The 21,990-nt window shown below is 40.4% G+C and overlaps 1 protein-coding gene across 5 annotated transcripts in view; it reads left to right on the top strand.

Annotated features, from left to right (window-relative positions):
• SECA2 (Preprotein translocase SecA family protein) overlaps positions 1-21,990 on the top strand; it is a 475,015-nt gene that overhangs the window by 132,292 nt on the left and 320,733 nt on the right. For 4 of the 5 annotated variants that reach the window (XR_016265257.1, XM_089453126.1, XM_089453127.1 and 1 more), the window contains exons 18-22: positions 6,176-6,254; positions 6,386-6,499; positions 7,298-7,393; positions 7,592-7,655; positions 7,805-8,094. Coding sequence is in view for 4 of the 5 variants with exons in the window: in XM_089453126.1 (XP_089309252.1) it covers positions 6,176-6,254; positions 6,386-6,499; positions 7,298-7,393; positions 7,592-7,655; positions 7,805-8,094 (643 nt within the window). In the remaining variant the exon portion in view is untranslated. The remainder of the gene's footprint in view (positions 1-6,175; positions 6,255-6,385; positions 6,500-7,297; positions 7,394-7,591; positions 7,656-7,804; positions 8,095-21,990) is intronic. The other variant, XM_089453128.1, reaches the window with a different exon arrangement.

The raw sequence follows: 21,990 nt of genomic DNA, 5'->3' as shown, positions 1-21,990 counted from the left end.
TCCAGCTAAGGTGTTGCTGTAGTTGTTGTGGGATTGTTCATCTGGTGATTGATCAGCCAGAATATCTGTCTCCAAGGAGAGGTATTACTGCCGAACATTCTCTATTGGGTGAGCCATTTCTGGCACCCTAGTTGTATTCAGAAACTAATTAATATTAAAACCCTCATATTCGCTGCACTGGTTTTCCCGCATTGGGTTTTTCGGGGACGATTGTCCAATAATAACAGTATCCCTTGTGTGTTTGTCTCAGTTATTTCAGTTGCTGATCTGTATATGTGTTAAGGCTGCATTTGTGTTTATTTTCGGTATTTATATTTATAGATAACTTGTTAATGAAAAGAACAATTAGGAGAAAATAAATCAGATAATGCAGTAGGGATTTCTGACGTGTCAGACGTAGAAATTTCAACATGGTATTAGAGCATTGCAGATCACAGGAGAACTGAGGGCACCAGCAGTAATATGAAGAATTTGCAGCAGTAGCAGCTGTCCTAAGAGACAACGCTATTCCAGAGAAGAAACAACAGAGAAGAAGTTATGCAGAGAGCCTGCTTCATCATTTCGAGCCAAGAGGAGGGTCAGCGTAGAAGCAGAGGGACAGATCAGACCTACGCATTGCCCGATCATCTTTCTCAGCCGGGAAGGATCGACGTTGTGGCTAGGAGGAGTATATTCTGCCATTGTCGGGAGTGCGTAGAGCCTAAAAGGCTCAGTTTCTTCAGTTGCTGGGGCTTGGGGAGCTGTGGGCAGATTGTGATTGAGAAGCTGGTGGGGTGCTAGTTCTGTCAAAACAGAACAATACCTAAGGAGACAAAACCAAGGTAGAGGGAGTTGCTACCTTGACGGATTTCTAGCCAAGAAATCCAGATCTGAGTTGCAGTTGCAAGGAGGATTGGAGAGGAGTGGTTTGATTGCTGGCCAGAGGATTTCCAGGAGGGAAATCAGGACTTAGAGGGAGTTTTCTAGGAGGGAAGTCGAATCTCAGAGGGAGTCTAGAAGAGTAGCTTAAATGGTAGTGAACAGACTAAGGGATCAGGACAGGTTGGATGCGGCTTCCAACTTTGTCATCTGGAAGGTCGGGATCCTGGCAGTCCTGGATCGATATTGCATCAAAGGACTTTGCCTTGAGAGTCGTGGCTATCCCGGTCGACCTAGCTGAGAGTGAGAAGTATGAGGAAGCAATGGCGAGGGCGAAGTGCATGATCCTAGACAGGGTCAAAGATCATGTCATACCACATATTGCTGAAAAGAACACATCAAAGGAGATGTGTGATACTTTGATGACCTTGTATCAGGGCACTTCCGTACAGTGGAAGATGCTATTGGAAAATTAGCTGCGGTCGTATCAGATGCAAAAGGGAGAGCAGATAGATCCATTCCTTCTCAGGTTGCAGGAGCTACGCGACCAGCTTACTTCCATGGGGTCTACACTGGATCTAGAATTTATGGTTAGGACTGCCTTGAATGCAGTCTCCAAGGAGTGGGAGACATTTGTCCGCAGGGCTACTCTTCCAGGTTGGGAGGAGATGTGGGTAGCTCTTCGCCAAGAAGAGATTAGGAGGTTGACCAAGGCGGGGAATAGTGGCAAGGGAAGTTGAATCAAGAAATAGGAGAAGGAGGATGCAGCTCTAGTATCTGTGGGATAACAAGGGAAAAGGAAGAAGAAGGATATCTCCAAGGTGAAGTGCTTCCATTGTGGGGAGCTGGGACATTACGCATCCCAGTGTCCCAGGAAGAAAAATAAGGGAGAGGTTTATGATTTGAAGGTAGCTCCAGCTAAGGCAGAGAAAGAGGTCGAGACTGATGACGACTGTGCCATGAGTGCTCATGCACCTGTAGAGAAGAGGTGGGGGGACATCGAGTTGTAGTCAGGAGGACTACAAACTAGGGGTAGGATCATTGAGGTGCCCAAACTCTTGGATCACATCTGGCTACGGGAGCCCTTAACGACAGTAGCAAAATGACAGCGGTTGGGTGGAGCAAAGTGTAGTGGAGCAACAAGGCAGTGCTTGGGTGCAGAAATCTGAGGCAGCACAGTGGAGGTTACAGCAGTGTGAGAGGCACAAAGCTGTATGCAACAATGCAGTAGCAACAAAGGGAGCACAAAATAGCAGCAGAGGTAGCTTCAGTTTCACGAGGCTTCTAGACTGACTGAGATGTCAGTGTTTTGGGAGAAGTCAGTTATGTACTTCTCGCAGCAGAGGGAGCACATAATAGCAACAGAGGTAGCTTTAGTTTCATGAGGCTTCTAGAGTGACTGAGATGTCAGTATTTTGGGAGAAGTCAGTTACGTACTTCTCGGTAACTGAGTTGCAGTGCAGCAATTAGCAGTGGCAGTGCTAGAGGCAGCATGGGCAACATATTGAGAGGGAGCTGTAGTACAAATGTAGCAGTGGTAGTGGCAGTGTCATGGGCAGCAGTATAGGAAGCAACAGTGCAAATGATGTGAGGCAGCAGGCCAAGCATCAACACAGGTACCGGTGCGGAGGATCAGTGTGATGTTTTAGTGATGGAGCATTACTAGAGCACATTCCTCGCTAAGAGGGAGTGTTGATTTGTGGTAGCATCGGATGTGCTCTAGCCATGAAAATTGGTGGAGAGGCTAAGGCACATAAGATCTCCAAGACCCAGAAATGGTTTGGGGAAATTCCACCCGATTAGAGAGATATTAAAATAATTAATATTTTTAATGGGGTTCCTAAGTCTAAACTTAGGAAAATTAAAATATTAATGGGTATTGATATAAAACTGGGTGAGAATGTTCTAAATAACATGGATCAAGCCAAATCTAATCTTAGCTGTTCATTAGGGACTTAATCTCAGCCATTGAAGACTCAACAAGAAAAGTATAAGAGGAGGCTTGAGGGTCAGTTGGAGATACACCAAATTGATCAGTCAGTTCGATTTTTTGGAGCGAGGTTTTGCTGAGAGAATCGAGCTAGTGATCTGCTGCAGCGAGGGGCAGTTCAGTGCGAGGCTGAGAATACATAGCAGAGAGGCAGAGAGAGTGCTAGAGAGACAACACAGAGCCTGGGGAGGCTGACGCAAAGGCTCATGGGACTTACGCAGAGGCTGAGGAGGTCAGCGTGGGTGACGTAGAGGGTCAGAGGGTTGATGTAGAGAGCCTAGAGGCTGACACAGAGGCATCAGTAGCTGCGCAGAGGCTAGCAGAGCTGACATAGGGCCAAGAGCAGCGCTGGGTGATTTTTCATGGGGTAGCGCTGGGTGATTTTTCGTGGGGCAGACTGAGTGCTGGTACGCTGAGAGGGTGATGCAGTCCCTATCAGAGTGATGCAAAGCAGTGGAGAAGCTTGGAGCAGCTTTCACTATCCAGCTAAGGAGCTGCTATAGTTGCAGTGGGATCGTTCATCCGGTGATTGATTAGCTAGAATATCTATCTTTGAGGAGAGGTATTATTGCCGAGGACATTCTCTATTGGGTGAGCCATTTCTGGCACCCTAGTTGTATTCAGAAACTGCATAATAATAAAACCCTCATATTTGCTGCACCGGTTTCCCTGCATTGGGCTTTTCCGGGGACGATTGTCCAAAAATAATGGTGTCCCTTGTGTGTTTGTCTCAGTTATTTCAGTTGCTGATCTGTATATGTGTTAAGGCTGCATTTGTGTTTATTTTCGGTATTTATATTTATAAATAACTTGTTAATGAAAAGAACAAGTAGGAGAAAATAAATCAGATAATGCAGTAGGGATTTCTGACGTGTCAGACTTAGAAATTTCAACAACTGATACTTGATCCCAATTCGTATGCCTGTCCTCTGTCCCAATGCCATGTATTCTGGGCCTGCTATTAACAAAAGTTATCCTGGAAACTCGAGCTTTAACCTCTGGCCAGATACCTCCAACTTCTGTGCTGATGTAACCTCTAATAGTTTGCTGTTGGTCTGAATGATTTTGGGTCTGCTCACCCAATATATTTGGCCTGGTTTTTCTCCTGAAGTTTAGGCCAGAACTGGGCCTGAACTCTGTCACAAAACTCAGCCTGAATAGAAGTCTGAGCACTACAAAAAATTTGGCTACAAACTTGGGCTGAACACCACTGCAAACTCAACTTAAATGCTGGAGCGTAAATCCTAGAAAGTTAGAAACTCTTTCCAGGGATCTCTGCTGGAAGTTCGAGTTAGTAATCTCTGAAGATATTTGAACACTCCTCCCTTAGTTCAGCAATTTTGCTCCCTTCAAGCTGCTCTCTTCTCCTCCCATTCTTCTCATGAGAAAATGAATGAGCTCTATACTCCTTTTTCTCCCTTTTTGTCTTCACAAAGTGTGGAGAACCCTAACTCTTAGATTTAATGGCTGAGATTAAATCTCAACTCATTAGATCAAGCGTGGAGATCATTTCCTCTTGACCCCCTTTTTAATGTGGTCCCCCTTTCTATTAATGAGCCTCCCTAGTACTTTTTAATGTTTTAGTGCCATAGTCACCTTTTTCCTCATAAAGTAACTTTTAGAATATGTGTCACTTTAATAATATAAAGTGTACTTTAGTACTTTACACATAAAGTCACTTTTAGACACATGTGACTTGAATAACTTAAAGTACCTAGTACATCTCCACATGAAAAGTACTTAGCCCCCTTGATATTAATAAACTCATAATATCACTTAGACGAATAGTAATTAACGTGTCTCCCTAGGCCAAGAGGAGAAATGCCTAGGAAACACCTCCTTGGTACCCTTGTTTTCAACATTCAAATTGGTTCTTTATTCAAATAAGTTCAGAATTTACAAGGGCTCCCTTCCTAGGATAATGGCCCACTGATATTAATAATCACAACGATAAACTTGGAGTTTGATCCAACTGATCAAACCCTTGATCTGTTCTTCAATCACCTGGCTGATTTGAATCCTTCCCTTGCTGCTCCTTGCGCTCTTCCTCGAGCCCTGCACACTTGAATGGAAGTCCTTCTCTACCCAATCTTTGAGATCTCACTCTCACTGTGCCTTGTGCTCAAAATATGTTTTCTCCCTTAGCCTAGCCTTCCCTTTATATGTTTGTGTTATTGACCGAGTCCACGACGCTCATCTCCAATGTGATTGATGGTTGAGATTAGATCTCAACATCACTTGAGATCAATGGTTGAGATTCATCTTATTCACTAATGCAAATAACCTTTGCATTTTATTAGGTTATATAAAAGTCAATTACTTTAATAATTAAAGTAACTGCTAAGGTTAAGGGTCAAATAGGTTCCACTGTCCACATGCCTAGACTCTTAGGTCTGTGCGGAAGTACCTGACCGAGCTACCAACATCCACATTTCTCCAGTCCTGAAGTATAGTCTTGAACAGAAAAAAGAAGACTATATTACAAAAAGCTTGAAAGTGCAGATACATAATAAATTAGAACTTGAAACTGGGGGTGAAAGATAATTGATTACTTAGGACTGCAAATAATATTTGAGAAAAAGACAAGGATTTTTGTAGATCAAGTATGCCAAGTTGTTAGACTCTGTTGCTTGTGCCGATTTTATTGCTCTTTTTGTTACGTTGAGAAAGAGGATGTAAATATCATTGTATATACTCTTATTCCTGTAGTTTTCTCTTGATGTAAATAATTTTTATAAATATATGAAGTATTTTGCAAGAAAAAAATCAGAAAACTGAAACAGTTGCATAAATCATTTGATTAAAAGAATACGTTAGAGATCAATATTGATAATCGGAAAGTGCACTGGAGGATTGCTAATGCTTTATCAGTGAAATGATGGGGGTGATGTAAATTGTCATCAAATCTGCCTACATAATACCACGTGGTGGAAATGATTTATGATTTATTGAGAGAAGCCATGGTTTATTATAGAATTTTGAGTGTCCATTCACCTAGTTCTATAGTTGTTTGGGATAAATCTTTTTTTCTTGTGAAGTGCCTTTTGAATCATTTCAGGGTTGCGTGATCATTTACTGTTATATCTTTTTTAAAATGTCATGAATTCTAAACTAAAGTAAACATTAATTTGATTGCAATATTAACTTGTTATTGGTAAATATTTATCAATATATTCTGATTATTCAACTTACTTTCTATGAATTTTCTGTAATCTTAGAAATCTTTTTTAATGTTTTTGGATGGAATGCCATTTTAAATGAATAAACTCCTATTAATGTATTGTGACCACTCAACATATTGATCTTACATTTTATAATTGGATGCAGTGTAGAACACGCTGAATATTTATCTGAGCTTCTTAGTGAGTGGGACATTCCTCACAATGTTTTGAATGCTCGACCAAAGGTTTGATCAACATCCCAACAGCATTACATAAGTAGAGAAGGTTCATTATTTGCTTAACTGTTTGAGTTATTCAAATTACAAATATTGGAAAATTAAGGTTTGTTGTGTTATGTGGTGTTTCATGTTTACAGTATGCAGCTAGGGAGGCTCAAATTGTTGCACAGGCAGGAAGGAAGGGGGCGGTTACCATTGCAACCAATATGGCTGGTAGAGGAACAGACATAATCCTAGGTGGAAATCATGAGGTACGTAACTGAATATCATTTTGGCTGTGAATGTTCTTTCTCTTTGTTCTTCAGTTGTATTGTTGGGAAAGTAGAAAGTTAAAGGATTCAATGAAGTAATATTTCACTTGAATTTTCTTGCTCTGTTTTCTTCAGTTACAGATTGTTGGAAATTTAGATAGTTGAAGGATCCAAAGAAGTAATATTTCCTCTTACTATATGCTGTTGGGACCTGCAAACTCATGCCTGCTACAGCATCTCCTTACCGTTTTCTTTCGCACATGTTCATTGAAAGTTACAAGAATGATCTTTGAGCTGTCAGACTGGATAGAAACTTTTCAGTAGTCTATGGCTGCTGATTTCTCTATGTGCACAAGTGATCAAGCTATGGAGTAAAATTTTCTTTCCCTATATTTATCCCCGCTTCCATGTGGCGAGGTTCTCTCACCTTACTGACCTGTCTTCTCCTAGCAGTGAATCATATAATAAAGGGGCAAATCCATAATGGAATCTTCTTTACTCCTCTCCTTACTCCTGGGCAAATAGTCATACGATATATCAGTTACTAATAACTCATCGTTTGATACCCATCAGATTATTATGGCAAAGAGAACGCTAATCCATTAAATGCAAATACAAGCAAATATAGTTATTATATGCACATGGGGGTTTATGAAGTTGATGGGAGTGATTTTCAGCCTGTATTTTTATAATCACATTGTGCACTTGATGTGAAACGAATAAAAATAGAAGTTTCTCTAGATTGCTTTTGTAAAATGTCTTTGTAAGTGACCTGATGACTGTAGGCATGATATACAGATGCTTGCAGAAGATATTATTGAAGACAGTTTGCTCTGTTTCATGACAAGGGAAGCTCCTAATGTTGACACAGATGGTGTACCTTTGTCACAGATGGCAAGTGTCATTCATTTGACATGAAATTTAATTTGCATACTATCAAATTATGGTCTTCACATTCTTAATTCTTGGCGGGTCCTGTTGCTCAAACATATTTTGCATTTAAAACATTTTCACTTGGGAAAGAAAAAGGCCTCTACTTGCATAAATAATGATTCTTGCTTTGATTGACACAGTATGAATTGTGTGATATAGGGTTTGTCAAAGATAAAGCTAAGTCCATCATCATTAGGAAAGCTGACAAAGGCAGTGCTAACTGGTATTATGATGAAGCTTGTTATGCCATGCACTGAATAGTCAGCTGCATTACAGTATCTTCTGTGGATTTGTTTTAGTTCTTAATGTTCTTTCTAATTTCACTAGTAAAAGAACTGTTTCTTGACAAACTTGTCCCTTGTCAATCAACAGTCAAACATTATTGCCAAAGGGATGGAAACGAGTGGAATTATCGTGAAGCAAAAGCTAAGATTTCTGCATCTTTAGAATTGAGCAGGATAAAGGATACAGATGAGCTTGAAAGACTAGCTAGAGGTACAGATGGGGTATATGCTCTTGGTCCTGTGATTGCCCTTGCATATATTGCTGTGTTAGGAGACTGCAAGCATCATTGCTACAAAGAAGGGTTAGAAGTTAAGAAACTTGGAGGTCTTCATGTCATTGGTACTTCCTTGCATGAATCTAGACGGATTGACAACCAGGTATCAAATTCATTGTTTTGGTATCCATTTTTCCATCTCTTAATTTGAATTTCTTAAATGCATCCTTGGAATTCGATTCTTCAGCTTTCTGAACTTGCCCTAGATAACTCATGGATTGTCAGAAGATTGCTCCAAAATCACTTTGTAAGGTAGAAAATCTGGTAGTCTCTTCTGTCACATACAACTTGACTTTTTGTGTAGATGCTACTACATAGGAATTATTTGTTAGTCATTTATTCTTATAGAATTGTTTTTGTAGATATCAGGCTCGAGGCCTGAAGACAAACTTGTTATAATTAAGAAGGATCTCTAGGGTTAAAATTCCTTCAAGCTTCTATTATAGGTATGAAAAATTGAGAAATCTAAATGCATTGTTTCAATGATAGTCTTTTGACTGTTACAAAATAAATTTTAAATCTCCCTCCTTTTATTGATACCCAGTCATAATTAACAAAAGTGTATTTTAGCTAAGTAGGGAACTGTGATCCCATATTATTGAGACTATTAAGGAATGACAATGCAAATTTTTGAAATGTCGATGCATTCATTCTATCTGGGATACAACTGTTTGTTGAGATTCACAAATGGAGGGAGGGAATTGCATGGAGCCATAACAAGCCTGAATTCTGCAGTAACTCAATCCCAAGTGCGCTAGAGGAAGATAACCTAGTGTGCTAGAAAGAGTGAAAAATATGCTCAAGTACAAATGCTCTAGAAGGAGAGAAAAGTGTTCTGAATTACAAATGTGCTACACAAGAAATGCACAAGTACACATAAAAGAAAGAAATGCCAAGAGCAAGAGAAATGCCACAGATATAGGTGCCCTTAGGCATAAAACACTTTGTGGGAGAGATCAAGAGATCACTAGATGAGATGATACAAATGAGAGCTTGAGTTGTGTATTTACACGAAACTCAAGTGAGGCATCCCTTCAAGTGGGGTTTATGGGCTCACAAAACAAGAGCACAAACCTCAAGTAGGTTATTGAGCTAACATATCAAGTTGACTAGGTCAGCCTTAATTGTACCTAGAATTACAATGAAAGAATAAATATTATGGCGATGGCCATAATTACAAGTAAGAATGATCATATATGAGCCTTGGCTGTATGTACATACTACAGTAATAATTGCAACATCCCCCTTAAGGTTAACAAGGGCCCGAAAGAGACGCAGTTATAGCCAATGTTTTAAAACTCCGACTTCGACTCTGACTCAGCCGAGGGTCGACTCCGACTCCGACTCGGTATCGACTCGGCCGGCTCGATTTCAATGACTCGGTCGTTGTAAAAAATACATTAAATATTTATTTTTTATAAAAACACATAATTTTAAAGATTTTCATTCATGTTTCCAAACACACAGCATTAGAATATAGATAGAAGACAACATATGATCAAAGTAGGCTCATGAATATATCCATTATATCAAAATGGCACCCAGTGCACTGTCCAATACATACACGATGATGATATAGAAATCAAAACAAAAACACATAACCAAGGAGGCTATAAATGGCCTCTACAACAAAAGTCTATGACCAGTACTAGTGACTACTGCTAGAGTTGCCAACATCATTTGGCTCAGTGTTACTTGGGAGTGGGAGCGAAAGTGGGGAGCGAGAGTGAAAACGGGAGTGGGAGCGATATTTTCAGAAGGTCCTGGTTTGGGAGCGAATCCCGGAGGAGTTCGACAACCAATGTCACTAACATGAAGGTACATAGAGGGATTGGTGCTCTTGATTAAATACGAGTTCCATACCCTAATACATGACAAAATTCAATGGAAACATTGCAATCCTCCAATCCTGAAATCCTGAAAAACTGATAAGTCTGCTGGATTTTGAATGAAATCTAAAATTGTACTTTCTCCATATGAAATCCAATGAGGCTGGAACCACTCTCAAACATCCTGAGTCATTTCATGGTAATATTAAAAATTTAAGTGAAAGGATGAATGGACCCCAAATAGCATTTAACTAATTTAGAAAACACCTTGGAGTCCCCAACACTCAACTAACAGTTAAAATTTAATTTTTTTTAATTGAAAATCACATTTTTTTGGGGTTACAGGCCGCATTCATTGACTCGGCCGAGTTATTGCAGAACCGGCCGGGTTGACCGAGTCATGACTGACTCGGCCTCCCGTTCCGTTTTTTCTGCCGGGTCACAAAAAATCCCAATGACTCGGATCAACTCGGCCGTTTCGGATTCGATTCGGCCGTTTTTTAAAACATTGGTTATAGCACAATATCCCCCCCTAAATGGCAAGTCTCCCACACCATTATGATGCCACAAACTAGTGAAAGTTGACCCAAATATATATTTACAGGTTGGCCTCAATATGATGACACAAACAAGTCAGCCCAACCATTAATGTTAAGTTGCCCCACTCTTTGAAAGATGAGTTTGAGGCTTATTTGCTGCATAGGAGGGCACATTTCCTAAAGTATTATGTGTGTATCTGTTGTTAAACACCTCTAAATATATGCTGGTAATAGTCACCCAAAACAACACCTCAACCCTTTGATACCTTATCCCATTGACATATTTTTGTGGTCATTCATAGGACATTAATATAATTATCTTATCTTATCTAACTAAATCGCTAGGATTGAATTTGCCGCTATAAGAATATGATCTTGTGCGATCATATTAATAGACATGTGGTCAAATGGGAGGATGATGTGAATGTTCACCCCATGCCATAGCTTATGTCTTTACACCAAACATTATTCTTCATCTTCGTTGGCCAAACTAGAGCTTGAGGGTGGGGTTATATGAAAACCACACATAGATCTAGAGGTATAGAGTGGGTATGTGCATGCATTAGACAAGTTGGTCCTTGATGCAGTCAAGTGTGTTGAATTACGAACTCGAAGTGAATTGAGCAAGTACATTAGTGAATATGGAGTCTTTGCAGTATGCATGCAACTAAAGATTGAGATACGTTGAATCCTATTGGATGGTGGAACATGTATGGCACCTCTACCACACATCTACTTAAATTTCTAGTGAAGGTGCTTTCATAGGTTGTGAGCACTTCTTCTGCAGAGAGGTGTTGGAGCACCTATAACTTCGTGCAAGTGTGAAGAGAAGCAACTTGAATGTAGATAAGGAAAAAAGACTTGGTTTATGTCCACTGCAACTTGATGTTGTTGTCCCATTATTGTGAGGCAGCAAAGAACATTAGGAGATATATACTTACCACTTTCCATCATTCCCTCTATTCCATATCCATTCTTCAGTTAGGTGGTCATTGGTCATGGGGATTGGCACGTTATCATTCTCATCCTTAGGTCTATGTCAGCAACTATTGTCTTGGAGGTTGATGCAGCTAACAGAAATATAGAAGCAAAGAAAGCCACAATGAAAGAAAAAAGATAAAATGCAAAAGATGGCTAGGACAAAGTTAGTGGGTGGGAAAAAGCTTAGCATGAGCTCTACCCTCCTCATTAGCCATCTCTTGGTTCCTTGATCACTTGATACTTCATCCCTAAAAAACAACCCTAGTATTGTCCCAACTTTAATGAGCGATAAAATTTTTCATCATTAAGGGGTAATAAATGCTAAATCTTTGAAATGCAAGCTTGGGGTCCTGACCTATGCACCCATATCAAAGCATTATCATCAAGAAGTAAAAGACGCATCAGAAGGGTGGAAAAGGCATGCTAAAGAAAGGGGTAACTCATGCCTCCACGATTGCTCCCTCACTAATGTTGCACATGGCATGGATGAAGCGGGCGTGTTTTTGAGAAGCGAAGCTTTGGAAGTGTCATTTTCCAAAAATCCTTGGAAGCGAAACATTTCAAAATCATCTATCTATCTATATAATATTGCATTTATATTGGATCCTCATCACCAATATCACCCTTCATTCTTCTCCTCTTGTCTAGCCATTGTCTCTACCTCTATTCTCTAGGGACATCAATCAACACCACCTAATTTTGATCAAATCGCCTAATCCAAGCCTTAAAATATGGTAAAAAATGATTAACATGCTTGGTCAATGATTTCGCTTTGATTTAAGGGTACATTTTTGCTAAGGCCATGACAAAGGAGTTCAACAATCAACACCACCAACTAGTTTTATGGAATTGGACTGGAACAGGTGGAACCGGCTGGTCCAACCAATTTGGGGGTTAAAATGGTTTGGTTTGAGGTTTGGAACTGAACAAGTTAGTTTGGTATTGAATCAACCTTTTTCAATAAACTGATCAATTTTGTATTGAATCTGCTGGTTTTGTACAATGTGATCACAAATGTTCCAAATGCAATTTAAAAAAAACAAGAACTTTTGAGTGGGGCAGCCTAATATTCAAGCCTATGGCCTTACTATTGCTATGCAATTAATGGTAATGTTAACTTATTAAAGTAAAAGGATATCCTTTTACATTACCATTAATTGACTCAGGATGTTTGAGAGTGGTATTGACTTCATTGGATTTCATATGGTGAAAGTAGAATTTTAGATCTCATTCAAAATCCGACAAACCTAATAACTTTTAGGATTTCAGGATTGGGGGGATTACAATGTTTCCATTGGATTTTGTTGTGTATGAGGGTATGGAAATAACATTTAATCAAGAGCACCAAGTTCTTTATGTATCTTGGTGTTAGTGGCATTGATTGTTGAACTCCTTTATCATGACCCTAGTAAAAATGTACCCATCACTAAAACAAAATCTTGATTTGAAATGTGAAGCTTTTTCTGTCTTATTTTAATGCTTAAAGGGTGATATTGATGTTGAAGGTTCCAATATAAGCAATGATTTTGATAATATGTAGGTATTTTTTGTAGCGTGATTTTTTTTGAAACTAGAGGTCATCTAGAGCCTCTTTGTTGATGAACTTTTGGTTCGGAAATGTATTGCACTAAGTGCTATTTTGGTTATATTCACTCTTATTTTCTATATAAATGAGATTTTTCACATATTTGAGTATAAATGGTTTGCATTCATATGGATGCACATGAATATATATGTTTTCCTTTAAAATTTGAATATTTTATGTGTTTTTGGTCGATTAGTTTTTTTACCGGTTTTGGTCTAGTTATGATTGGTTCTTAGTTGAAAGGGTTTTTCGGTTCGATCACCAGTTTGATTCCAATAACATTTCCACCAACGCTGGGGTACATATATGGCTTGGTGCTCTTGATTAAATGCTAATTACATACCCTCATATGTGATAGAAACTAATGAAATGTCGCAATTTCGTTGATCTTGAAGTCTTGAGAGCTGTTAAGTTTGCTGGATTTTGAGTGGGACCTAAAATTGTACTTTCTCCATATGAAACCTAATGGGGTAATAACCACTCTCAAGCATTCTGAATGAATTAATGGCAATGTTAAAATCTAAGTAAAATGTCACTTTTACATTAAGAATTTAACATTATCATTAGGGAGCATCTAGGAAGCGTCTAGGGAGCAATTAGGGAGTATCCAAGAAACATGATGAGAGTATAGTTTGACACATGGGAGAATAGTTCGACATGTGCGGTTTTGAAATTGCAAGAACGATGCAAATTGAGCTTGAAGCACATTTCTGTTTTTTGGAAGCACAGTTTCAGGGACACTTCGGCCATGATTCCACATGGTGCACAGTTTCGGGTTCTGGTGCATGGGGGGGGGTACTGTTCCTGCATCATTGCTCCTTACATCTATATACTCAGGATGTTGGACCACCGTTAGTTGGTCACTTGGCTATGGCACCTTGTCTTGAAGTTATGCCCACTCCAATACCACCATTTACACATGCCCCTGTGGATTGATGGGTTAACTTGGGACCTGTGATTTCCTATTAGGGGTTTGAAATGCCTAATAGGGTTATAGCTAGCCATCCCTAACATAAGAGAGGGAACACCTATACGAGACTTGGTCTAGTTAGATATTTGAAGGTGACCTTTGCGTGAAGTATGGTTGTGCCCTTAACATTAAGTATGGTACACTATGGTGCACCCATGGTTCTAGTTACCTAATGATTGTTGATTTACATTTGATCTCAAGGAGGTTTTTTTAGGTGGTTCATATCACAACAACAAAGGCTTCTAGAGGTGATTACCCCACATCCTTAGCAAAGTAGTAGAGGCCATACTATCTAGTGGGGAGAGAGAGAGAGAGAGAGAGAGAGAGAGAGAGATTGACTTTGATGGTGCAGTGTTGCCTATCTAGAGCAGAGCATTGGGCTCTTTGATAACTTCACATGATGCTTGGAACCTTGATGGATTCTCGATGTTGAAACGCCGAACCCATGACGCTTAATGTTGTGAAGAAATTTCAACCCCCACTCTGGTTATCAGTTTTCCTTATCACTCCATGCATTTAGTTCTAAATCCAAGCATGATAAAAAAATTCTAAAATCTGGAAATGACAATATTTTCTGAAAATACAAATTTAGAGATTTCACAACTTCGGAAATTGCAGAAATAAAACACAACAAAATTATGGTAGCCACACAGAAAATAACACAATGATTTTTGTTCAATGTGACCTTGGAAAAACCCCCTACAACTCTTGGGGAAAACCTGTTTGAAAGCTCTTCCTTATTTTTGAAAATGCTTTTACAGAGAAATTGAAATACACAGTAAAAATTCTAGCAACCACAAATTATAACTTATCTCGATTTCCGTGTGTGCACTTCGCCTCAAAAATCGTGCCAATCAGCAAACAGCCAAAATAGAAATTTTTACAGCAATAAAACAACATTAAATGCTATACGACCTGCCTCAAAAAATGTGCCCAGAACTTGCTGTACGAACTGTACGGATTTCAGCAATACGACTACCTCGAAATTCGTGCCCTTGCTGCTATCCTTCTTCCTCAATTTCTGTGTTGTCCCTCTTCCTCGATATCTATGCCTTTCTCCTACTGTACAGTTTTGCCTTGGGATGCGTGCCAATAAATGCTGCTGCCCAAATTTGCTGAAATGTCTTCTTGCTGCTCTCCTTCACTTCCTCACTGCTCAGAAATTTTCTCCTTGCTCTCTCTTCTCGTTCTCTCACATGCTCATGAAAGAATGAATTGATCTTTTTCTCTTCTCTTCTCCTTTTATTCTCTAAATGACTTTTTGGGTTACCCTAAGATCTAATGTCTGAAATTCATTTAGATCTAGGGATGAGAATAAATGTGCATTTAATTCTCACTTTCTATTTTTTAACTCACCCACTTAAATAAAGACCCACTTAGCCTTTTATTTCCATAATCATTTTTTTTCACTTTCTAATTCTTTATTGACACTTATAAAGTCACTTTTAAATTAGAATGTAACTTTACCACTTATAAAGTCACTTTTAAATTAGAATGTAACTTTACCACTTATAAAGTCACTTTTAAATTAGAATGTAATTTTACCACTTATAAAGTCACTTTTAAATTAAATTGACTTTACCACTTATAAAGTCACTTTAGGAGAAAAGTACAAATAAATTTGGACAATTTTCTCTAGGCCAAAGATCAAAGCCTTAGGGAACCATTTGTCCTCTGGTACCCAAATTTTAACACTCCCTCTTACCAAGGAAAGTGTTCCTCACCACTCCCATCTTGTCTCTGAAGTAGACATGCTTGCCCCGTGGTAAGGCTTTGGTGAAAATGTCCGCTACCTGCTCATTTGTGGAAATGTCCTCCAGCTTGACAACTCCCTTTTGGACATAGTCTCTAATGAAGTGATACTTGATCTCAATATGCTTTGACCTGTCATTAAAAAGTTGAATTTTTCGTGAGTTTTATGCAACTCTGATTATCACAATAAATTACTGAAGGTCTCAATGCTTGACCAAATAGACCCAACAACATCTTGCGAAGCCATATGGCCTCACAACTAGCCAAACTAGCAGCCATATACTCTGCCTTAAGTAAGCTCAATGCAATTGACTGTTGTTTCCGGCTGATCCACGACACAATTGCCGAACCCAACCCAAAACAACACTCGAAAATACTCTTCCTATCTGAAGCACAACTTGCCCAATCTGAATCCGTGTACCCTGCCAGTCCCACTCCATCACCTTATCTATAATCCAGACGAAAATCGACAGTCCCCTACAAGTAACGAAGAATGTGTTTTGCAGCGACCCAGTGCACTCTCCTGGGCTCACACATGAACTGACTCATAGTGTTAACTGCAGAACATATATCTGGTCGATTGTTGACCAAATACATCAAACAACCAATCAACTTTCTGTATAGAGTAGGATCTACCAACTCAGAATCAGAAGCGTGAAGCTTCTTCCAGTTAGTGATCATAGGTGTAGACATGGGTTTGCAGTCCTCCATGTGAAATCTGCTAAGAATATCCACGCTGTACTTCCCTTGTCCCAGGAAGAAATGCCCCTCCTCCCGCCACACCTCCAATCCCAAAAAATAATGCATCAAGCTGATATCCTTCATCTCAAACTCTAAAGCAAGATATCTCTTGCAGCCCTCAATGAGTCTCTCTGCACCAGTGATGATCAAGTCATCAACATACAACACCAGAATGAGAGGCTCCTCACCCACCACAATGAAGTATAGGTTCGGATCAGCCTCACTCTTTGTGAAACCCAACTGCTACAAGTATGTATCAATCCTTGAGTACCAAGCTCTAGGAGCTTGCTTCAGGCCATAGAGTTCCTTTTTCAATCTGCATACATGGGACTCCTTCCCATGCACCTCAAAGCCTTGCGACTGCTCAATATAAACCTCCTCCTGAATGAAGCCATTGAGAAATGTGGTCTTCACATCCATCTGGTGGATCTTCCAACGCATCTCTGCTGCAATCGATATAATGGAGCGAACAGATGTATACCGAGCTATGGGAGTGAAGGTCTCCTCATAGTCAACTCCCTCTACCTGTGAGAACCCTCTCGCCACAAATCGAGCCTTGAACTTCTCGATGCTGCCATCTGCAACATGCTTTATCTTGTAGAGCCATCTGGAAGTAACAACTGAGTTACCTTCAGGCCTCGACACTACCTCCCAAACACCGTTCTTCATGATAGAAGAATACTCCTCCATCATGGCCTCTCTCCAGACCCGCTGGCTGGTTGCCTCCTCGTAACTAGAAGGCTCGGAGTCAACAATGCTTGTTACCAATGCCATGTAACTATAGAACCGCTCAGGTGGTTTACTCTCTAACCTGTCTCTTTGGCTCAACAACTTATGTGGCCTTGCACAACGTATCTTGAAGCCACTTGGGCTTCCTCTTCCCTGAGCATACTTCTCCCACTGGAGTGAAAGAATCCTCATCATCATTAGAAGCTTGAACTCTTGAAGGCCTGCCAACTGACCTCATGCCTGAATATGTGCCTGTAGATGCTGAAGTACCGTGCGAACTATCCATTAATGGACTACCCTGTGAACTGCCTTGCATGTTGCCCGAAGAACCACCCACCTGACTCTGAGAGCCACTGCTCACTGATGGACCTAACACTGTAATTGATGTACCTCCTGATCCCTGACCACTGGATCCCTGTGACTGACTCAGCTACTCCTGAGGGTCTGGTGACTTTGGATACTCTAACTCCCGTGACCTCCTGAAAGCTCTCTCCTCCTCGAACTTCACATCCCGCCTGACAACCACTTTCCTCTGCGCAGGAATATAAATCCGATAAGCTTTCGAGGTCTCGCTATAACCCACAAAGATGCCCTTGTCTGCAGTGGGCTCTAGCTTGGTCCTGTTCTCCTTGGGGACATAGGAATATGTAAGGCACCCAAAGATACGAAAGTGCCCAACATCAGGCTTCTTCCCAGAAAAAGCCTCCTTCGGAGTCACATTCCCCAAGGCACGATGTGGACTCCTGTTTTGCAAGTACACAATAGTGTTGCAGGCCTCTGCCCACAAAAATAAAGGTAACCCCTGATCATGAAGCATGGCTTTGGCAGCCCCTACAATGGATTTGTTCTTCCTCTCCGCAACCCCATTCTGCTGGGGGTTGTAAGGAACTGTGAACTCCCTCCTAATGCCTGCCTCAGCACAAAAATCAACAAACTCACCAAGGGTATACTCCCCTCCATTGTCCGACCTGAGGACCTTGATATTCCTACTTGTCTGGGTCTCTATAAGAGCTTTGAACTCTTGAAACTGCTTGAAGACCTCACTCTTGGTCTTCAAGAAATAAATCCAGGTCTTCCTGGAGTTATCAATGAATAAAACATAGTACTCATAGCCACTCAAGGATACATGAGACATTCGACCACTCACATCGGTATGAATCAAGTCAAGGATCTCGATCGCTCTGCTGTCACTGCTAGGAAAAGGGGATCTAGCAAACTTCCGCATAGCACATCCTCTGCATACATCGTGATCAGAACTGAAATCTGGCACACCAGTGGTGATCTCTCGCAATGTGCTCAAGGCCCCATGATACATGTGCCCCATCCTGCGGTGCCAAATCTCACACAACTCTGAACTGCTAGATCTGCTGTCGGTCCTGTCTCGGGTGCTGCTACTCAATGCCATCAGGGGCTGGAATGAGAACTTGTACACCTTGGCATGGTGCACACCAATCTCTCTAGCTGAAGAAGCTGGAGTTCCCCTAGGATATATAAGCACCTGCCCTCTCCTGAACAACACATCATACCCTCTGTCCTCAAGTGCTGAGACGGATATCAGGTTCTTCTTCATTCCAGACACATATAGAACATCTGACACTTTCAAGGGAGGTTTGGGTCCCCTATCAAATGTTAATGTCCCCACACCGACTGCTCTAACAATGCTGTCATCACCAAGTACTACCTCCATATCAATATCACCCTTTGAAAGCTTTGAGAATTACTCTTTGACTCCTATCATGTGGTGGGAAGCGCCACTGTCAACATACCAAATGCTAGAAGATGCTCTGCTAGTAGCGGGGAATGCACACTCCCTCTGAACCTGTATGGCAGGTGATCCTGCACTAGTGGCCTCACAAGCTATGAACCTAAACTCCCGATCAAAGCTCTCTGAGAAGCTCTCTATCTCTGCGGAAGCTGCCATGGGTTTGTCTTTCCCTTTCTCGTTTCTCTTCTCCGGACACACAACAGCATAGTGTCCCAACTTTTGACAATTCCAACATTTGACTTTGGAATAGTCCTTCTCCTTGTTCTGCTGCTTACCTTTACCTTTGCCTTTGCCTACACTGTTGGAAGCTTGCTTCTTTACTCTGCCCTTCTTGCCTCTTGCTAACAATGTCACATTGTCATCCTCCTCCACCTGTTTGGCTGCCCCAAGATGGTTCTTTCTGATCTCATTCTGAATGTAATCATCCCACATCCTCTCCCAATCGGGAAGGTTTTCCCGTCCAACAATGCCATCCACAAAATTCTCCCAAGTCTTGGGAAGACCATTCAAAGCAATCCTCACCAACTCAGTGGGCGCAATGATCTCACCTACGGCCGCCAACTCATCTCTCACTGAAGTGATCTTTGTGAGGTATACTGTAGCACTATCAGTGTTAGTCATTTTAACGGCCTTCAGATTCTCCTTTATGACCATTTTTTTGTTTTCATTTGAGCTCTGGTAAAGACTGGTCAAGGCTATCCACATCTCATGTGCATGTCTTTCCTCTCACATGAGGAATGACATGGTCTTTGATTCCTTCCAGAATTAATCTGTTTGCCTTAGCATTCTTTTTGTTAAACTCTGCCAACTATACAGGTTCAGCAGCTACTACTACTGGGTTCTGTGTGGTATTTACCATAATGCCCCAGACTTCTGCTTCCTCAAAGATGCTTTGAATTCTCTCCTTCCATGCACTGTAGTTGCCCTGCCCATCCAACCTGTCTTCAACTCTCAAACCCAAAGACATGTTTGACTATCCTAACAAACTGAAATTTTCAAATCTGTGGTAAAGGTTTTTGTTTTCTGTGTAAAAATCAACTTGCTGTAATTTTTACTTTGCTGTCCCAAACTGCACTTTTTAGCCAACCAAGCTCCGATACCATGAAGAAATTTCAACCCCCACTCTGGTTATCAGTTTTCTTTATCACTCCATGCATTTAGTTTTAAATCCAAGCATGATAAAAAATTCTAAAATCTGGAAATGACAATATTTTTTGAAAACACAAATTTAGAGATTTCACAACTGCTAAAATTGCAGAAATAAAACACAGCAAAATTATGACAGCGACACACAGAAAATAACATTGATTTTTGGTCAATGTGACCCTAGAAAAACCCCCTACAACTCTTGGAGAAAACTAGTTTGAGAGATCTTCTTTATTTCTGAAAATGCTTTTACAGAGAAACTGCAATACATAGTAAAAATTCCAGCGACCACAAATTACAACTTATCTCGATTTCTATGTTTGCACTCTGCCTCGAAAATCGTGCCAATCAGCAAACAACGAAAACAAATTTTTTTACAACAATAAAACAACATTAAATGCAGTAAGACCTGCCTTGAAAAATGTGCCCAAAACTTGTTGTACGGACCATATGGATTTCAGCAGTACGACTGCCTCGAATTCATGCCCAAACTTGCCTTGAAATTTGTGCCCAAATTTGCTTCAAAATTCATGCCCTTGATATTGTCCCTCTTCCTTGATTTCTGTGTTGTCCCTCTTCCTCGATATCTGTGCCTTTCTCCTACTGTACAATTTTGCCTTGGGATGTGTGCCAATAAACGTTGTTGCCTAGATTTGCTGAAATGTTTTTTTGCTGCTCTCCTTCACTTCTTCACTGTTTAGAAATTTTCTCCTTGCTCTCTCTTCTCTTTCTCTCAAATGCTCATGAAAAAATGAATTGATCTTTTCCTCCTCTTCTCCTTTTATTCTCTAAATGACCTTTTGGGTTACCCTAAGATCTAATGGCTGAGATTCATTTAGATCTAGGAATGAGAATAAATGTGTATTTAATTCTCACTTTCTATTTTTTAACTCACCCACTTAAATCAAGACCCACTTAGCGTTTTATTTCCGTAGTCACTTTTTTTCACTTTCTAAATCTTCATTGACTTTAATAAAGTCACCTTTAAATTAGAATATAACTTTACCACTTATAAAGTCACTTTTAAATTAGAATGTAACTTTACCACTTATAAAGTCACTTTTAAATTAAATTGACTTTACCACTTATAAAGTCACTTTAGGAGCAAAATACAAATAAATTTGGACACTTTTCCCTAGGCCAAAGATCAAAGCTTTAGGGAACCACTTGTCCTCTAGTACCCAAATTTTAACATGTTGGATATGTTGATGATGTGCCTAGTGGATCTAGATGCCCCCAGGCTGGCCTTGACACTGTTTGATGGGCATCACTTGATCCAGAGGCTAGATGATGATGGTCGTTCTCGAGATAACAAGGTAGGGCTTGTACAACACCATGGAGCCCCAACGCTTGAGGTCTTTATTGCCACCTCACCCCTTTTGCTCCTTTGAGGGTGATGTAGGGCACCTTGGACATGATGTGTTGTCATGGAGTGACCTTTATGTTAGTTTTTGTAGTAGCGGATGGTGTTCTAGTCTCGACTTGTCCTCTGGTACCCAAATTTTAACATGTTGGATATATTGATGATGTGCTTAGTGGACCTAGGATGCCCCTAGGCTGGCCTTTACACTGTTTGATGGGCATCACTTGATCCAGAGGCTAGATGATGATGGTTGTTCTCGAGATAACAAGGTATGGCTTGTACAACACCTTGGAGCCCCAACGCTTGAGGTCTTTATTGCCACCTCACCCCTTTTGCTCCTTTGAGGGTGATGTAGGGCACCTTGGACATGATGTGTTGGCATGGAGTGACCTTTGTGTTAGTTTTTGTAGCATCAGATGGTGTTCTAGTCTCGACGGTTGTCGGAGAGGCTAAGAAATACTATGACTTCATAACCCAGAAAAGGTTTAAGGAAAATCCACCTAGAAATGCCTTAAGTTAATTAATTAGTAATTAAATTTTTCGTAAGTCTAACTTAGTGAAAATGATTAATTAATAATAATTAATTGAGAAAGGTGAGA

This window comes from Pinus tabuliformis, chromosome X (assembly GCF_031772625.1).
Source record: "Pinus tabuliformis cultivar Carrire ecotype Pingquan chromosome X, CPIR1, whole genome shotgun sequence".
Taxonomy (NCBI): Eukaryota; Viridiplantae; Streptophyta; class Pinopsida; order Pinales; family Pinaceae; genus Pinus; species Pinus tabuliformis.
Note: the sequence above shows the minus strand (reverse complement) of the source record. Positions and strands in the feature narration are given on the sequence as shown.